At 43.7% G+C, this 18,604-nt stretch overlaps 1 protein-coding gene and 1 long non-coding RNA gene across 2 annotated transcripts; one reads left to right on the top strand and one right to left on the bottom strand.

The window, feature by feature from the left end:
• Positions 1–1,105: 1,105 nt before the first annotated feature.
• On the bottom strand, positions 1,106–7,378 carry LOC308146794. Its single transcript, XR_013937122.1, has 3 exons — positions 6,763–7,378; positions 5,204–5,298; positions 1,106–1,238 (listed from the first exon to the last, which is right to left on the bottom strand). It is a non-coding gene; the product is annotated as an uncharacterized lncRNA (long non-coding RNA).
• A 6,784-nt stretch (positions 7,379–14,162) lies between these two features.
• On the top strand, positions 14,163–18,559 carry LOC308147327 (prostaglandin reductase 1-like; the record flags this gene model as incomplete). Its single annotated transcript, XM_080519436.1, has 8 exons — positions 14,163–14,283; positions 14,357–14,402; positions 14,496–14,555; positions 15,755–15,922; positions 17,329–17,602; positions 17,683–17,788; positions 18,242–18,360; positions 18,449–18,559. Exons 1-8 carry the CDS (start codon positions 14,178–14,180, stop codon positions 18,557–18,559), a joined length of 990 nt encoding a protein of 329 aa, XP_080375562.1. The 5' UTR covers positions 14,163–14,177.
• Between the last annotated feature and the right edge of the window lie 45 nt (positions 18,560–18,604).

The raw sequence follows: 18,604 nt of genomic DNA, 5'->3' as shown, positions 1-18,604 counted from the left end.
GTAAGATTCACATCTATACGCTTCTATAGTTATATAAACCTGTTGTGTTTTATACTCGTAAGATTCACATATATACTTCTAAAGTTATATAAACCTGTTGTGTTTTATACTAGTAAGATTCACATATATACGCTTCTAAAGTTATATAAACTTGTGTTTTATACTAGTAAGATTCACATCTATACGCTTCTAAAGTTATATAAACCTGTTGTGTTTTATACTAGTAAGAGTCACATCTATACGCTTCTAAAGTTATATAAACTTGTTGTGTTTTATACTAGTAAGATTCACATATATACACTTCTAAAGTTATATAAACCTGTTGTGTTTTATACTAGTAAGATTCACATATATACACTTCTAAAGTTATATAAACCTGTTGTGTTTTATACTAGTAAGAACGGCAGTAGCGCCGCCGTATGGAGCTTCCGTGTGTATTTGTCCCGTAGAGACCGTGTTTATAACATTTTATTATTACACTGTAAAAAACGTTTAAATAAAAGCAACTTGTCCAGTGGAGGTCGGACTGTTTCTGACGCAATGCCGAGATTTAAAACTGATTCCAGCAGATGTTCACTTTCAATTTCTACTAATTTTCATTTGTCAAAGTGAACATTTGTAGAAATTATTTGTTTCACAGCAAAAAAAAAAGTAAACCAGGAAATAAAAGTAAATTTTCATGTTATTGGTTGAAATGAGTTGGACGCCATTGTGCTGGAAGGTCCTTTGAGAATTTCTTGGTATTTTCTGCCTATTTTATTTAAATATAAAGCTTCAACTTGATATTCTAACCTAAAGTCCCAACAAACATCACAGTCAATGTTATTTTTGAGACATTCTGGGTTCGCTTGTCTTAATAAATTGTACAGAACAAGTCAAAGCAAGACTTGGGCTTCAGCCTATTGATTTTTAACGCGAGAAGCTTCTTTTTCCAAACCCCCAAAAACAATCCAGTTCGGAGGTTGGCGTTAGAAAACTGAACCATGTTCTTGTGTGTCTACCTGTCCCGCGTCCAGCTGAGTGGTTCCGTCTTGGTACACCAAGGTCAGCAGCAGCGCCGGAACCCGCCCGGCCGTCTCCAGCAAGCGCGCCCTCCCGTCCGAGTCCAGCCTCCCAGCATCCTTCACTCTGGGGTCGCAGGTCAGCGCTGCCGCGGTCGCGGTCCGCGGCTCGCCGGCGCCTCCCTCCCCGTGGAAACCGCCGCTGCTTTTTGCGGTTCGGCCGACATCGTGCCTCCTCTTCGGGGGAGGGAAGTGGAGTTCAGGGGAGACGTGACAGCATTGATTTTTTTTTTTTTTAGAGCAGGTACGTTTATGTTTTCCCAACTTTTTGTTGGGTACAGTCGAGGAGTTTTGTTCGGGGGCGGAGGTGGTTGCTGCGGGTGAGTTTGAGCTTCTCCCCTCTGGTTCTACCGTCAGTGATCTACAGAACACACGGAGCAGGGCAGCGTGTGGACAGGGACCGAGGGAACGCACAAGAAATAAATAAAAGAAGAAGCAAGAATTGACTTGGAATGACTGTGTAACACCAGAAGACGGTTGAGGGAGGATTCCTGCCGTCCCTGCTGGCTTTTCTTACAAAGAACATCAATACCTCATAGCAGATTCCTTTAAAACTGTGTTTTTTTAACCTTTTTGAGCCAAGGCACACTTTTTTCTTTTGAAAAAACTCGAGGCACACCACCACCCGAAAATGTTAAAATGTGAAACTCTGTAGCCTCTATTAACAATATAAAGTAATTCTCATCAAAGACATCAAAGTCATTCTCATCAAAGACATCAAAGTCACTCTCATCAAAGTTTTATCACCAGGAATCAAGTAAATACAGAAAAAACGTATTTCCAAATTTCTTTTTTTTTTTTTTTTTTTAATAGTGACTCCCTCAGTGTGAAACCTGGACCTGATGGATGAAGAGCTGAGATCCTGGTTCACATTCTTCCTTTTCAAAAACTTCTCCATCACTGTCACTGACACAGTACTTTGATACAAGATGGTAGCAGGAGGTGGAGATGAACCACACTGACGTCTGTCACTTTACATTTCACCGGCAAAGTTCTGTGCTGCCCTCTAGTGGCGAAGAGTATTTATACATGATGACTCGAGCAAATGTTTTTTTAGAAAAAAAACGTGAAATTGGATAATTTCCCACGGCTCACCTGACTAGATCTCGCGGAAACACCAGTGGTTGAAAAACACTGCTTTAGAGGAGTGAGCTGAATGGAGGAACAAAGATCAAGCTGCACGCAATTAGTTGTAACCCAAAGAAGGGCGACTTGATTTAATCAGAGAGAGTTGGTGAAAGGCTGAAGCAGCAAACAGGTAAGGAGGTGAAACAGAATCACAGACGCCGTCCGACAAGCCTTACGGGAAGCGAGTCTCACACACTTAACGGTCACTCACACTCCCTCCGCCGCTGCCGAGCCGCTCGGAGACGAGTGGTTTTGCCGAAAGTGCTGACTTGTGGTCAAAGTTCGCGTTTCCTCTCGTCATGTCAGCGGCATGTTTTATGCATCACGTGCGTTCATGTTTCATGCTGCGGTCGGCAGTAAACGTCGACACAGACAGAGAAGGGAAACATGGGATCTCCTCAAAGTGGCAAGACATACTGGAAATGACGCAGTGAGCAGGTTGGGCCACTAGGGTGTGCTGTTGTTACTACGGCGGCTATAAAACCTGCAGGTATCGGGGGAATAAGACCGGGAATCACGACACTCTGCAGCGAAACAGTGTTCTTATTGTCTATTTACTCGCGTTTGTGCAGAAGAAGAATGATTTCCTACGGTTGTGGTGCATTTGATGTGTGTCTCGACTCTGCAAGCGTCACTTGTTCATCGGCTTCCAATCCTCCAGAAATAATTCAAATTTTGGCTTTATTATGCAAATTTCACTCTAATTTAGAGTTTCTGTCATATACACTTTAATAATGAAACATCCTTTAATCACACATTTGCAGGTATTTTAATAAGTGTAATTTAAAGGGTTTTTTTCATGAATAAATAATTAAATTATTTAAACCAGTGGTTTTGAAAGATCGAGGAGTTTTAGACGCGGTTGCAGCTGCAGGAAACGTTTCAGGGTTAAACGTTTCATTTGGAAAAAAAAAATACATTGATTGTACGCAGATTGAAGATTAATTAAAAACTATACGATTCGTTTTGAGGTAAAATCATGGGAAAAAAAGTTGCAAATTATATCTAATAATGAAAAGGGGTTTTTTTTATCGCTTATGGATCCGAACGGCATGATCTCTACTGTGTGGGCATGTAATCTGAGTATCTCCAGCACTGAGAATGAGGTGATTTAACGGTGGCCGGGTGGAGGACGAGAAAACAGGTGGAGCCAGTGTTGCCGCGGTAACCTCCCGGTAACCTTCCCAGCATCTGATCCACAATTCGCTTATTCCCACGTGGCGCTCCCGCCTCTATTTATGCGAAAATAACCGAGGGAGGGGCACACGTGTGTACACGTTCTTTGAAATGGAGGTTAAAAAAAAAAAAAGAAAAGAAAAGTAAAGCTGGCTCTTCTGTATTTTTGGCTCTGATGTAATGACATGCAGAATTCTGCGGGATTGTCAGCGTGGAAGGAATTCCTGCGAATCAGCTCCCCGAGGAGACGCCATCCTCGTTTGGCTGTAAACACCACCCGCCTTCCTGCTGACAGTCACGGACCCCCACCCTCCTCCACCCCCCCCCACCCCCCAGGGTGCTGTGCTACAGGATATAGATAGACAAACCGAGGCCGTTCAGCCTTCCGACCCGTGGAAGAGCGAGAGTGTCAAAGACGGGAGGAAATACAGTCGAGGCCTTCTCTCCGCTTCCTGTTCCATCGTTTACATGCAATTCAGGGCGTGGAAGAAACTGCAGTATTTGTCAAAAGTTGTCCACAGTACAGGAGTACACGGAGAGATTGGGGCCTGCGGGTAATTCAACCCTTCCAGTGGGAAAACGGCGTTAAACCTCTTGTTTAGTCTAATCCAGTGTTTTTCAACTACTAGTGTTTCCGCGAGATCTCGTCAGGTGTGTCGTGGGAAATTATCCAATTTCACATTGTTTTCTAAAAAAACATTTGCTCTCACAGTGTGTTGCAGAGTAATCGTGTATAAATACTCTTCACCACTAGAGGGCGGCACAGAACTTTGCCGGTGAAATGTAAAGTGACAGACGTCAGTGTGGTTCATCTCCACCTCCTGCTACCATCTTGTACCAAAGGACTGTGTCAGTGACAGTGATGGAGAAGTTTTTGAAAACCAGGATCTCAGCTCTTCATCCATCAGGTCCAGGTTTCACACTGAGGGAGGCACTATTAAAAAAAAAGACATTGGGAAATACTTTTTTTCTGTATTTACTTGATTCCTGTTGATAAAACTTTGATGAGAATGACTTTGATGTCTTTGATGAGAATGACTTTGATGAGAAAGACTTTATATTGTTAATAGAGGCTACACAGTTTCACATTTTAACATTTCAGGTGGTGGTGTGCCTCCAGAGTTTTCCAAACAAAAAAGTGTGCCTCGGCTCAAAAAGGTTGAAAAACACTGGTCTAATAATCCAGTCAGCAACTTTCTAGTTTCTTTAACACCTACAAACAATCCAACCGTCACCTCAACCCTTCCTTTATCATTCTCTCTCATTGCTCCTCTTTTTAATCTACCTTGTAGACAAACACTCGGTAGAAGTGCTTCAGCACCGCCACAGTTTCCTGTTTCACATGAGGCGTTTTCTGTGTTTTGTTTCATGTCCATGAAGGATATCGGAGCCTAATCCCATGAAAGCGGCTCCGTATTGTTCCTGCTGTTTCAAGGAGGTTCATTGAACACCTGATATATGTATTAAGGCGGAATTATTCATAAGAAGCCATTGAAGTTAGTTCAACCAGATGATTACAAATAAAAACTACAAAAAAAACCACAAAAATGTCTTTACTCTCACGCTTTGACAATACAAGTGACGACGGCTCCGTTTTCCAGTGAAAAGCCTCATTAATGACCCTCAAATACATGTTTTTTGTTTGTTTTTTGTTTTACAGTGAGAGTAAACCGTCGTACTCACACACAGGAAGAACACGCAAACTGTCAAAATAAAGGCCCTAAACGCCCGGACTCCAACCGAGGACGTTCTCCACGACAAACGTCACGTTTGTCGTGATCATAGTTCAACGTCACAAAGGGTTTTTGTATTTTTTTCTCATGTATGCGGAGACTCACTTGCTGGTTGCCACGGAGACGTGAACACTTGACCCTCGACCTCCTTGACTCCCGGGACAGTGGTGGCGTGGGACGACTCGCTCTCGCCGAGTCCTCTGCAAGGGGGGGCGGGGTTGGGAGAGGGTGGGGGGGGGGGGGGGGGAGGAGCATTTTTCATCTGATCATCACTTTTCCCAGCACATCCTGGATCGATGGGCCGGTTCTGTCGCGGTAAGCGTGTTTGGCCGGGGCGTGAGAACCGAGCGGGCGGTCAGCACTATAAATCCCAGGTAACATCAAACTGACATTTTATCACGACGCAGCTGGGAAGTGTGTGTGTGTGTGTGTGTGTGTGTGTGTGTGGGATGACTCAGCATGGCCTCAGCTCCTCCGCGTCGCTGTAACGTGAGCGGACGCCACGCGACGCCTCGTCAAGCCTCCTCAGCTCTGCAGCGTCATCGCTGACGCCGCGCAGACGAGGAGGACGACCTCCCCGACACGACCGAGAGGCGTTCGGCCTCAAGGTGCAGCAACGTCGACGTCCGACGAGTGACGCTTCCTGTGCTTTAATTTGCTTTAATTTACTGTCCAAGTTGTCTTCAGATCAGCTTTTGTTTTTAATCTCCTGGCTGTTTGCTTTTGAGTTCAATCTCTACTGAGAGCAACAAACGCTGCGTCTCTTTAAAGGATCTTGACTGTGAAGGTTGCCGGTTCGAATCCCTGCAGCAGGAAGAGCGTCTGGTGTCAAAACTAGTTCAAGTGCAAGTTTGCAGTGACCCCCCCCCCCCCCCCCCCCCCGCCCCCCACACCAAAGAAACTATATAGACGTCTCCTCACTATGCAATTATTACAGAATTCAAGCTTAAAAACAAATAGTTTACTCTCGTTTTTCTTTTTTATACAAAAGGCGGATCTTCTTCTGCTGAACCTGCGTTACTTGTTTCACCGAGTTCAGTACGAAGGTCGTGAGCATGAAAAACCTGATCAAGTTTCTTTGCTATTAACTTGTTTTTGTCTTCAGGTACGTCTTTACTAATGTTAATTTAAATGGGAAACCATCAGGCTTCGTAACGCAATAAGATTTACTGTCAGAACAATGAAATAACCTACTGAAGACTATTATCATTACTGTTTGTGGTAATAAATAGCAAATATCAGGACAATAATGTCACACTGAGCTTTGAATTTCAATCATAACTAAGACTAGCAGGTTACAATTCAACCATAATAGGAATATTTCTCTTCTTCAGTGGTATCAGACCCCCTCTCTGCTCTCTGGCTCGTCAATAGATCAATAATTCAGCCATTCTTTGAGACTCTCGCTCATTTTTAAGGTTCTGTAGTTGAAAGAGGTCCTTTGCTTTGACTAAAACGTTTCAAAAAAGTTGTTTTTCCCAGTTTTATTCTCTTTCAAACTGATGAAACAAAATTCCCCAAGTCCTCTGCTGCTCCCTGGTGGCGGTTAGTAGAACTACAAGTCCCTCATAACGGTATTAATGTGGATACTACTGACAATGATTTCAGCATTATTACAGTTTTAGAAATGAAACATCTCGATAGTCTCGTCACAGCGTGCTCACCTGTACGTGTGCTTGTGATGTCGCTATTCACCGGCAGCACTTCATCTTCTTTCTCCTCTCTGTTGAGAAACTCAGCTGCTTCTCTATCGTTTCTCTCACGCGGTTTAAAGTTAGCGGCCCCGGTCTTCGTCTTGCCCTGCGTTTCGTTTCCACACCCGACCTCCGTCGCTCCCCCTCTCTCCGGGTCGCCGTGGCCGCGGCCCCCCCCGAACGGAGGCCACGGGCTCAGGGTCCGGCCCCGCTCCTGCACGGCGGAGGGCTGATCCTCTGGCGTCTCCTGTTGGAAAAGGAGGGGCTACTCCCTGGACGATCCAGTCCCGTCAGGACGATTCTATGATCGGGTCCTTCGCTCCCAGGCTCTTTACCAGCAGTGTGACACCCAAACGTATTCACACGTAGATCCGCTGTCGGCTCCACCTGGGCGCTCCGACCCGGGTGTCTCTTTGGCTTTGGCGAGCACGGATCAAAAGAATACTCCCGTGTTGTCGCAAAGCTACGAGGGTATAAATGCAGAGCTCCAGGAAAAGGGGCTTTTTCATACGAGGCGTCAAGAGGCTGCTTCCTCTTTAACCGACCGCCTGGAGCCACGATGTGATTTAGTCCATTTCTGTGAGAACTCCACTTCTCCGACGTTTTCTCGATACGTGCGTCTCCGTCGGTTTCGTTATAAACTCGAGGAGGATGCTACTGGGGGCAGGATCATGAAGGGGTCCTCATCCTCATCGCGAGAGAGATGTGGAACGTGTTGTACGGCTCCTCTCATCAGGACCGTCCTCATCTGGAGACACTTTCACAGTGAAAGACGGAGCGACGTCTTCCGCAAAGCTGCGGGAGAGAAAATGCATGAAAATGTCAAAGTGGCTGAAAAACTCAGCAGGTCCGCGGCAGAAGAAACGGCCTCGGTGGACTCGTTTACTCATTTTAGACAAAGTTCTGAAGTATAAATCAGAGGTTACCAATGTGTTAACGATCAGTGTGTGTTTTCTAGGTACTCATGTCCTCCCACAGTCCAGAAAACGTGTTTAAAGTCCCAGTGAAATGAAGATTCCACCTCCAAAACACTCTGGTGTCGCTTCTAGAGACTTTTTCATGCTAACTGGCTGAAGGGTAAAATGTTTAAAAACACGACAATCTGCGAGAAAACAGCCGATAAACGGCGCTATTTCCTCTGCTGGGCGGAGCTTCTGACAATAATAGAGTGACATCACGAGTTGTGCACACGCCCAAGTTGTGTTTACATTATGGAGGATCAGAGTTTTGACCACGAAGAGGCTGAATTTAACCAGATTTCATCATCGTCGTCATTTCAAACCCAGTGATTGATGAAGAAGACACAGAAGGTGGTTCTGCCATCGGTGACCCCGTCTGGAACATGTTTGAGGAAGCAGAAGAACGCTTCGTCCTCCATTCGTCCTCGTCTCCTCGCCTCAGCAGCCGCCACTTTTCACCTTTGAGGCTTTGAGGCTCCGGACTTTTGGCAGAACGACCGGCTTCCTGGTTCCAACACGTCCAAAGAGCTAGAAGACTGCGGAATCACCGAAGATGAGTCCAGGTATTACTTGATCGTCTACTAGCGCCCGAGCTAGCGGCTCCCGCTAGCCCCTAGTGGCCCGTGCTCCTTTTCTCCTCTCTCGGTCTCTTCCAGGCTCAATCTTTCATCAAGGCTCATAAAACACCGACTAGAACTTCAAAACACTGTAAAAACTTGATATTTAAGAGGAAACAAGCCGATATAAACACAACAGATGGAGATCTGCACAACTCGTGACATCACGCCCACGAAGAAGGATTCCCCCGACTTCCTCGGCTGGAGATTCAAAATTCAAATAACTTTGTAGGAGAAACCTACAAGTAGAACCCCAACTATCGTTTTTTTGCAAAGTCGTGTTTTACATTTCACTGGGACTTTAAGGCCCACTGGTCATTCTAAACAGCTCCTAGATAGAATTACTGGGATAAAGCAGTATAGAGAAGATGGAAGTGGAGGTTTTGTTCTGAGGTCACCTTGAAAGGTGGGGGGGGGGGGGGGGGGGGGGGGGGGTGTTGGGAACTGCTGCTTTACGCAAAAACCTGTCACATTACCTTAAAAAGGTACAAGTAGAAAACTTAATCCAATAAACCTCCTCAGTGTCGACAAGTCAGGGCTCAAGGTCCAAACAGTTCATCTGTGAATTGGTGAGTAAAAAAACATACATGAAACTCTGCTCTTACTTTCTCCAGGACGCGGCGTCATGCAGTAAAGTCGTCCGAGGCGTAGGGAGGGCGAGGGGAGCTCCGCCTCCACGCGTGAAGGACGACGGCGCCGCCGCCTCGCCCCGGGAAGCCGAGCTTCCATAGCGCTTCCTGAAGGAAGGCGTCTGCGAGCTCCGATAGCCGGCCTCGGCTCCAGACGCCTGCCTCCGCGGTGACAGATCCCAGCAGCGGGAGGAAGAGGAGGAGGAGGAGGAAGAGGAGGAGGAGGAGGAAGAGGAGGAGGAGGAGGCCTGGGACGTCAGGGGTGGTGTCTGGCGGTGCCGATAGCAGGCCGAGGTCTGGGAGGTTCTGCAGTGAGAGCGTGGACTTCTTCAACCGGCTCTCACGCTTGAATTCGGTAATTAAGCTGTAATAACACGCCGCTGTCGTTCTACTCCACGTGTCTGAGTCGTGCACTTTTAACCCGAGCCGTTGGGAAATGTATTTTAACGCCACTGAGGACACTGAGACACCTCTCATAGGACGATACCGAGCTGCTTCAGGCCTTCCAGTAGGAACTGCTGCAGGTTATTGGCTCGTTAATACAATAGTGATTTAAAGTCACACTTCATCAGGCTCCAGAGGGCACACACACACACACACACACATATACACACACACACACACACACATTTATGCACACACACTTCTCTCGAACCTCATATCTTTGTAAATACCCTGCTGCTGGAATAATTAATTAATTTTGAGCTGGAAAATATCAAATACTTGCATGTTGATGTGACATTCTTAACATACTAATGTGATGTAAATCATTTTTTTAATTTACATTACTACATTACTAATATTAACATTATTTTTGGTTTATTTTCACATTGCACTATCCACAACAAAAAGATTAAACAATCTATGGCAAAAATTGTTTGTTAAAAAAAAAACGGGTTAATAAAAAATGCTAAAAATGACCATAACTGCTCTAATCTGTACAAAAGTTTTTTTTTTTTTAAAGTCTAAAATTGCAGTTTAAATGGGTAAAAAGGCTAAATATATGTAAAATAACAAAAAAAAAGTTGAAAGACTTAAATCAGCTTAAAAAGTTAAAGTAGCTTTTTTAGAAGAAAATGTAAAACGTGTGGCTTCAATAGCTAAAATGGTACCAATGTCTAAAACAGCTTAAACCACTTAAAATAGCAGCTCAAAATAAAAAGGAAAAAACTGTTAAAAACAGTGAAACCAGTTATAAAATCCACAAAATGGTGTCACACAAAATATGTGGAATAACATAAAATGTGCAAAACAAAAGTTAAATATCAACTATTCTAAACTGTAGGAATGAACCGTTGTAAATTATAAAGTATCTTTAAAGGTTAATCTCCAGGGTGGTAAAATCAGTTCTTCTGTTGATGATAAGGTGGAATTCTAACATCTCTCCATCATCTCCCTCTGACTTACCCGTCCTCATAAGTCCAGCGCCTTGCCTCCCACTGGCCGCTGTCGTACCTCTCCACTGGTACGTCGTGAAAGAAAAGGGAATTACTGACAGAACTACAAAAGCGACGGAGCGGTTGTGGCGTTTCGAATGAAGAAAATCATGTCCATGTTTACATTGGTAATGTATATTAATAATAAAGATAAACACATTTTTCATCTCTCAACATGGAGGAAGGAGCTCAACCTTCCCGTCACTGACTTTGCCCGTGGCCGGCGGAGGAGCTTTGGTTGCGTCTGTCCTGCGACGGGCTCTGGAGGGCGGCCAGGACCTTCAGCGCCACCCTGGACAGCGGCGCCCCGCCGTACGACCCGCCGCCTGCCGCCTCCATCGCGGCTTTTATTGGCCTTTGGAAGTCTGATTCTTCAACTAGCAGAAATGCCAAAACAAGACAGAGCCAGAGTTCAGTGACAGACATATCATAGAAGAAAGATTGGAAAAAAGCAACAAACTTAAAACGTTTTTTTATACAGGATTTTGTTTTATTAATTTGAATGAGGGAAGACAGACAAGAAACATTGAGAACATTTGAGAAAACTACACTATACATATATATATATATATATATATATATACATATTTACAGGGTAAACACAAAATATCTTCAACTGGAACAAGAAAAAAAAAAAAAAAACAGCTGATATTATGTGACTTTGCATTAATGATCATAAAAGCATTTAGATAAAAACGCGCTGCTGTAAATAAATGACGACAATAAAACGATAAAAATAAGAAAAGTCATGCTGAATGGAAAGCGAAGGAGTGACTGTGCGTTTTTAGGATCTCTGAGAAAGGTGAGGGATCGTAACAATATAAATATAAATATACAGCTTAACTCAGTGGTTCATCTGAGGGGATTTTCAACATCGATCTCCGATATACAGTCTGAGTTTTTAGCCTGAAATCACCAGACCCGGCAGAATCACTCCTCATTGGTCAACATTAAGAGTCAACAAGTTCACAAACCTAATAGACAATAAGGGGATAATTCAATATTCTTCAAGACCAATTCAATAACCACAGGCTCGTTACTCGACTCCCACAGTTTTCCAAAATCTCAAGGAAAACCTAAATTTGTTCCATGTGTGAATACAAACTGGATTCAGATCACAAAGATCCAGCTCACTGATATTAATAGAATTAATAGAGGGACACACTATAGATAAAAGGAAACAGGCAGTTGGGAGAGTTAATCGACCTTAAAAAAAAAGCATTCGACACAAAAAGAAAAATCTATTCTACACATAAATTAAACCTCTAGAATCTCAAAAACACTACATTGTGTTTTCTTTCCCCGATGAAACAGATATTTTCCGTACATGAGAGAATTCATAACGGCTCCGAATTGCAGAATTCTAATAGGTGATCAATAAAATCCCGGATTGTGGCTCGTTTTATTTCTGCGCTTTCTTCTTCTTCGTGGCTTTGCGCTCAACCTCCACATCAATTTCCTCCATTTTCTCAGGACTCAGGTTGAAGGGGAATATATAACTCCCCTTCCTGTCTGAGGTGGCGTTTGTGCTCCAACTCACAACAATTGGCTTTAATTTCCTGCATTTCTTGTTGTAAACTCTGCAGCCGAGTCTCGGTTTGGAAGAGCTGCGGTGTCGGCTCCTTGTTAAGAAGTGGTGGTTCTGAAGTCTGAGGGCTTCAGCGACGAGGAGCGAGACGACCCAGGGCCTCCACAAACTCTGCACTGCTGAGCATGTTGACCTTTAACCTGCTAGTCAGTCAGACATGAAGGTGGACTGAACAGAAAGCAAAATGGGTGAATGAACATAACAAAACACAATCATAACCCTTTGAGACTGAGAATATCCAAGTTGCGGTCGTTACGTTATTGTTGATCTCGTCCATAGTTTAGCCTCAAAATACAAACGTGTTATCCGAAAAAGAAAAGCACAAATAGAAATAAAGACATTGAGAAATAAACAACACATCATTCAACTTACAGGGCAAAGTTATAAACAAATATCACAATGCAGCAAATTAACCAGATTTGCACGGTTTAGTTATTAAACTATGGGACACAGTCCTCTGATTCGAAACCTTAAGGCAAAGGTATTAAAGTAATTTTATTTCAGGGGCCACATACACAACTACTTGATCTCAATTGAGCCAGACTATTAAAATGCGTAGTGACCAATATATTATGAGTTATCCCTTAGTTTTAATATAGAAAGACCAGATATATCCTGAAAATGTTGCTATCTAACACACTTTATGGTTAAATCATGTGCAAACAACCTGGAATTTTAACTGTTTGGCTTAGTTGTCGCTGCTATTAGCAGCTTAGCTAGCTTTCAGCAGGCAAACACTGGCTGTATAACCGGATATTAACACCTTGGTTGTTGTCAGCTGCGGCAGAGCAAAGCTTTGTGCGCAACCTGGCCGTGGAAAGTGAAGAAAGTAGACCAACATTCCTCACAATACTTACATTTTTTCCACGAAAAAGTCCGTGTTGTTAGCATCAGCGCCGCGACGCCTCTCTCAGCTCGCGCCAGGCATCCAAAACTGTGCGTCATTACGTCGGCCAGCATATAGTGAAACGTCAGACGCACAAGAGTCCCGGAGAGCCAATCAGATTTCGGGGCTGAAGTCCGTTTCCCACCCACTCTCCTCACACAGCTTTATTTATTCGTGGCGTCTCGCCACAGTTTCCACACAAACTTCTGCCGTTTCTCCGCGCACACATCGACTGGTGAGTGAATTCAGGGTGGAGAAGATTTTACATGATCCATCCACAGTTAATTTTCACATTTGATCTTTTAATTCTTCAAGTTAATTTTGCAACCACTTAAAGAAGACCAAAAAAGGCCTAAGAGTATTTTTTTTCATCATGAACTGCAAGAATTTAATGAATGAATGAATTATTTCAGTTACAATATGCAATATAATACTTGAATGTTGTGCTTTCAGCTTATAATCAATGTTTGTACGTGCTAGCACTAAAATAAGTTCTCACTTCTTGCTTACTTTTGCCAATCTTGTACGAAAAAAGTGAAAATATAATGTTGAGATGAATTTTTATGTAATTGGGGGGGGGGGGAGTAAAAAAAACAAAACTATTTTGATATTTCAGATAACCATCTAAATGTTCAGAAGCGGTGATCAACACTATGTAGTCAGAATTACGGAATTTAACGCGAACATTTAGGCACCAACAGGCAAATGATCAGGGATGGACCAGAGGAGACGTTTCTACTTTGTATTTCGAAGTTTCTTTCCAAAGTGCATAATGAAAAAAAAATGTTTTTTTAGAAGAAGAAAAATATCCCAGCTTTGTATTTCTACTATGCAAAGGGAATATTCGTTTTACCTCATAAATATTGGCCTTAATACTCCATATGCAGCAGCTGTTCTAACACTTGATGTATTAATTCTTTGACAATCCATTCTTTGAGGCATTTCTTGTATGAATTGGTGAATTTGCTTGTCATTGCGAAGTGACTCGACTCCATCAGCATCCATTAGAAACACTATTTGTCAATGACTGAGTGAAACGGTGCTTATCTTCTATTATACAACCTGCCTCTCCCTATTTTATTTTGAGGCGTGTAAAAGTGTCATTGCATGTGAATAGACTCCAACTAAAGGGATTGGTCGCTTCCATGCTGTTCTGGTTACTCCTATTTTCCCCAGTTTGTATATAAACACCCCTTCACCTAAATTTCCCACTACTTTTTGTTTACATATTCTACATAGTCGTCTCTCGGCGCCTCTAACCCTGAGAATCATGGTCCAAGCAAAGACGTGGGTCCTCAAGAAGCATTTTGACGGCTTCCCGAAGAGCAGCGACTTTGAGCTGAAGGTGGAGGAGCTCCCCGAGCCCAAAGATGGAGGTCAGCTCAGTTTATTGATCTCGTGAGGGTTTGACAACAGACGAGCGTCTTCAAACTGTCCTTGTTCTTCCAGAGGTGCTCCTGCAAGCAGTATTTCTCAGTGTGGATCCCTACATGAGGTAAGGACACTCAAACTGGACATCAAGGGTCTCAATGACATCACAAAGTACTTTATGTCTTTTAAGTTGGTTTTTTTCCCCCTCCCCAACCAGGAACTTCAGCGCGTTGAGCATGAAGGAAGGAGACGTGATGATCGGAGGTCAAGTGGCCACGTAAGCAAATATCTGTCCATCTATGACGTTCTAATTCAACTGGCGTCACTTCAGGGGCCACAAGCAGCGCCGGGGGAAATCGAGCCATAATAACCTTTAAATCTAAACATATACGTGATGAAAAGTGTCTAAATTTTCACAAAACCCAACAATTGCTAAAGAACAATCTCGACATAAAGACAAATTTAATTCAACTTTGATGCAAAATACATTGAAAAGTCCAAAAAGCTTTTATAGTAGTTGTAATTTTTTTTTTTTTTTAATAAACTCAAAGCTATGTTCTCTTTGAAATTTGTATAATTTCCTCGGTGGTTTGTTAGTGTTTATGTTTAACAACCTCCACTTCAGAGTCGCCTTATCTCCACTTCACATCCGTACCGCCTTAAAACCAAACGGCTGATATTATGTGACTTTGCATTAATGATCATAAAAGCATTTAGATAAAAATGCGCTGCTGTAAATAAATCATGACGGCAATAAAACGATAAAAATAAGAAAAGTCATGCTGAGTGGAAAGCGAAGGAGTGACGGTGCATTTTTAGGATCTCTGAGAAAGGTGAGGGATCGTAACAATATAAATATAAATATAAATATACAGCTTAACTCAGTGGTTCATCTGAGGGGATTTTTAACATCGATCTCCGATATACAGTCTGAGTTTTTAGCCTGAAATCACCAGACCCGGCAGAATCACTCCTCATTGGTCAACATTAAGAGTCAACAAGTTCACAAGCCTAATAGACAATAAGGGGATTATTCAATATTCTTCAAGACCATATCAATAACCACAATTTCCCAAAATCTTAAGGAAAACTTAGATTTGTCCAATGTGTGAATACAAACTGGATTCAGATCACAAAGATCCAGCTCACGGATATTAATAGAATTAATAGAGGAACACACCATAGATAAAAGGAAACAGGCAGTTGGGAGAGTTAATCGACCTTAAAAAAAAGCATTCGACACAAAAAAAATCTATTCTATACATAAATTAAATCTCTAAAATCTCAAAAACACTACATTTTTGTTTTCTTTCCCGATGAAACAGATATTTTCCGTACATGAGAGAATTTATAACGGCTCACGGGGGGAAATTGACCTCCGAATTGCAGAATTCTAATAGGTGATCAATAAAATCCCGTAACTCAATTGAAACGGCACCTTCCAGACACGCGTCTGTATGTTTTCCGTCTCCGCAGGGTGGTCCAGAGTAAACACCCGGATTATCCCGTGGGGAGCCACGTGGTGGGTCCACACGGCTGGAGAACCCACACCGTCTGCAGCGGCGCCGCCATGGATCCCGTCCTGCCCGACTGGCCTCAGGACCTGCCGCTGTCGCTGGCGCTGGGCACCATCGGCATGACGGGGTGAGACGCACGTCGCCCCGCTGGCGTGAACACGGCTTTGAGTGTACAAAGAGAAATCCACCTCCTTTCATCTTCGGGAGCTTTGTCCTGCATCGTTTGGGTTCCTTAAAAGATGTGGAACGAGCTCAATGATCCGTCTTCTGGTGAGAAATAAACACCAGATGTTCGGTCCTGCTGATGAGCTGATACCGATATCGTTGCTATGGAAACGATTACAAAGTTTTTTCAACCACGGTGCCGCGGCACACTGGTGTTTCCGCGAGATCTAGTCAGTTGAGCCGTGGGAAATTATCCAATTTCACATTTAAAAAAAAAAAAAACATTTGCTCTCACAGCGACAGTGTGTTGCAGAGTCATCATGTATAAATACTCTTCACCACTAGAGGGCAGCACAGAACTTTGCCGGTGAAATGTAAAGTGACAGACGTCAGTGTGGTTCATCTCCACCTCCTGCTACCATCTTGTATCAAAGTACTGTGTCAGTGACAGTGATGGAGAAGTTTTTGAAAAGGAAGAATGTGAACCAGGATCTCAGCTCTTCATCCATCAGGTCCAGGTTTCACACTGAGGGAGGCACTATTAAAAAAAGACATTGGGAAATACTTTTTTTCTGTATTTACTCGATTCCTGTTGATAAAACTTTGATGAGAACGACTTTATATTGTTAATAGAGGCTACAGAGGTTCACATTTTAACATTTTCGGGTGGTGGTGGTGTGCCTCCAGAGTTTTCCAAACAAAAAAGTGTGCCTTGGCTCAAAAAAGGTTGAAAAACACTGGATTAAAAGATGTGGAACGAGCTCAATGAGTGAGAAGAAGATGGACGCACGTCTGGAATTGAAATACTGAAGTTCAATCAAAGTTTCTGGCTTCTTGTTTTCATCCGCCGTCCGTAGCGCCGGCGTGTCGTGACCCTCCAGTCCAGATTCTCCCGGTACTTGGTGGTTTTATAGTCGACAGTCGCCATGACGACAATCCAAACTTCGTCGTCTCTGCACACCGACGCCTTTGTATTCCTATTGTTGATGTTTGTATTGTCCTCTGCGGGCATGTGCAAACAACCAACAGCACCCACTAGTGGCCCGGGATTCGAACCGCATCATTTTCAACCATTTCCATGTGAACGCAGAACTTTTCTGAAACAAACATTATGAGGGGGGTGGGTTCGCCGAACTAACAAAGAACTCGTCAGTCATGAACCAAATATCAGCAGAAACTTTTCCAAACTCTTGAAAATGAGTTTATTTCTCCAGGTTTCTACCACAGATCACAAGAGCTTTGTCCCTTCTACGGCTTTGTTTAGGTTCTTTAAAGCTGTGATCCATCTTCCTGCTGATGAGCTGACCGATATTGTCGTTATGGAAACGAGGGTCAAAAAAAAACCAAACCAACCTGTGTGTCCCGCAGAATGTCGGCTCTGAACGGCATCGAGGAAATCCTGCAGCTGAAGAAGGGCGAGACCCTGCTGGTGAACGCCGCCTCGGGGGCCGTGGGCAGCGTGGTGGGACAGATCGCCAAGATCAAAGGCTGCAAGGTGGTGGGCTCGGCGGGGTCGGACGACAAGGTGGCGTTCCTCAGGGAGCTGGGCTTCGACCAGGTCTTCAACTACAAGACGGTGGGCTCGCTGGAGGACGCGCTGAGGACGGCGTCTCCGGAGGGATACGACTGCTTCTTCGAGAACGTGAGCGGAGCCGTGGAGACACATCAAAGCTCTTCCTGTTGGAGTTCCTGTGTGTTCACTACTTTTATTTTTTTTTTCAGGTGGGAGGTCATTATTCCACCGTCGCCTTGCAGCAGATGAAGGACTTTGGGCGAATCGCCGTGTGTGGAAGCATTTCCTTGTACAACGACTCCAAGCCTCAGACTGGTACACCTGGATTTTCTTTCTAATTTAGCCAGGAAAAACTACATGCAGTGACGTCATCTGTCCACCAGATGGCGACGTCCAGCTGGTCAGATAGGTTTTAGTTGTCTTTTCTTTGGATTAATATTGAAATTTTCCTGTTTTCTCATTTTCCCTGTCTCTTTTTTAATTTGTCATTTTATAACATTCTATTGATATTTGTCTTTTTATTCCCCCTTTTTCTGTCCGATCTCTCTATTTCTATCTTTTCCTCCATTTTTGTGTTTTTTTCTGATCATTTCCTCTTTCTGACTTTGTCCCACGTGTTTTCCATTGTTTGCTTTGTCCCTCTTTTCTCACATCATCTCCTTTTCTGTCTTTATCGTCGTCTTCTACTCACTTTATATTTTCCCGTCTGTGCTTTTCACCTGTATTTCTTTCTCACCCCGTCTTTTTCTCTCTCTCTCTCTCCCTCAGGTCCGTACCCTCATCCCATCATGATCATCAAGCAGTTGAAGATGGAGGGCTTCCTGCAGAGCCGCTGGAACCACAAGAATCAAGAATGCATGAAGAGGCTGATGGCGTGGGTGAAGGAGGTGAGAGGACACTGTAAAGCCTTTCATCTCTCTCTCTCTCTCTTTGTGTGAGGCCTTTGTGATCGCTCCTCTCTCTCCCCCCCTGCAGGGTAAAATTAAGTACCGGGAGCACGTTACCAAGGGCTTCGACAACATGCCGGCTGCCTTCATGGGGATCCTGCGCGGGGAAAACATCGGCAAGGCCGTCGTGGCAGTCTGAACCCGACGCAGGAATAATAATAATAAATAATAATAAAAGTAGAAC

This window comes from Blennius ocellaris, assembly GCF_963422515.1.
Source record: "Blennius ocellaris genome assembly, chromosome: 23".
In the NCBI taxonomy this organism is placed as follows: domain Eukaryota; kingdom Metazoa; phylum Chordata; class Actinopteri; order Blenniiformes; family Blenniidae; genus Blennius; species Blennius ocellaris.
The sequence above is the reverse complement of the archived record's forward strand: the minus strand, read 5'-3'. Positions and strand labels throughout refer to the sequence as shown.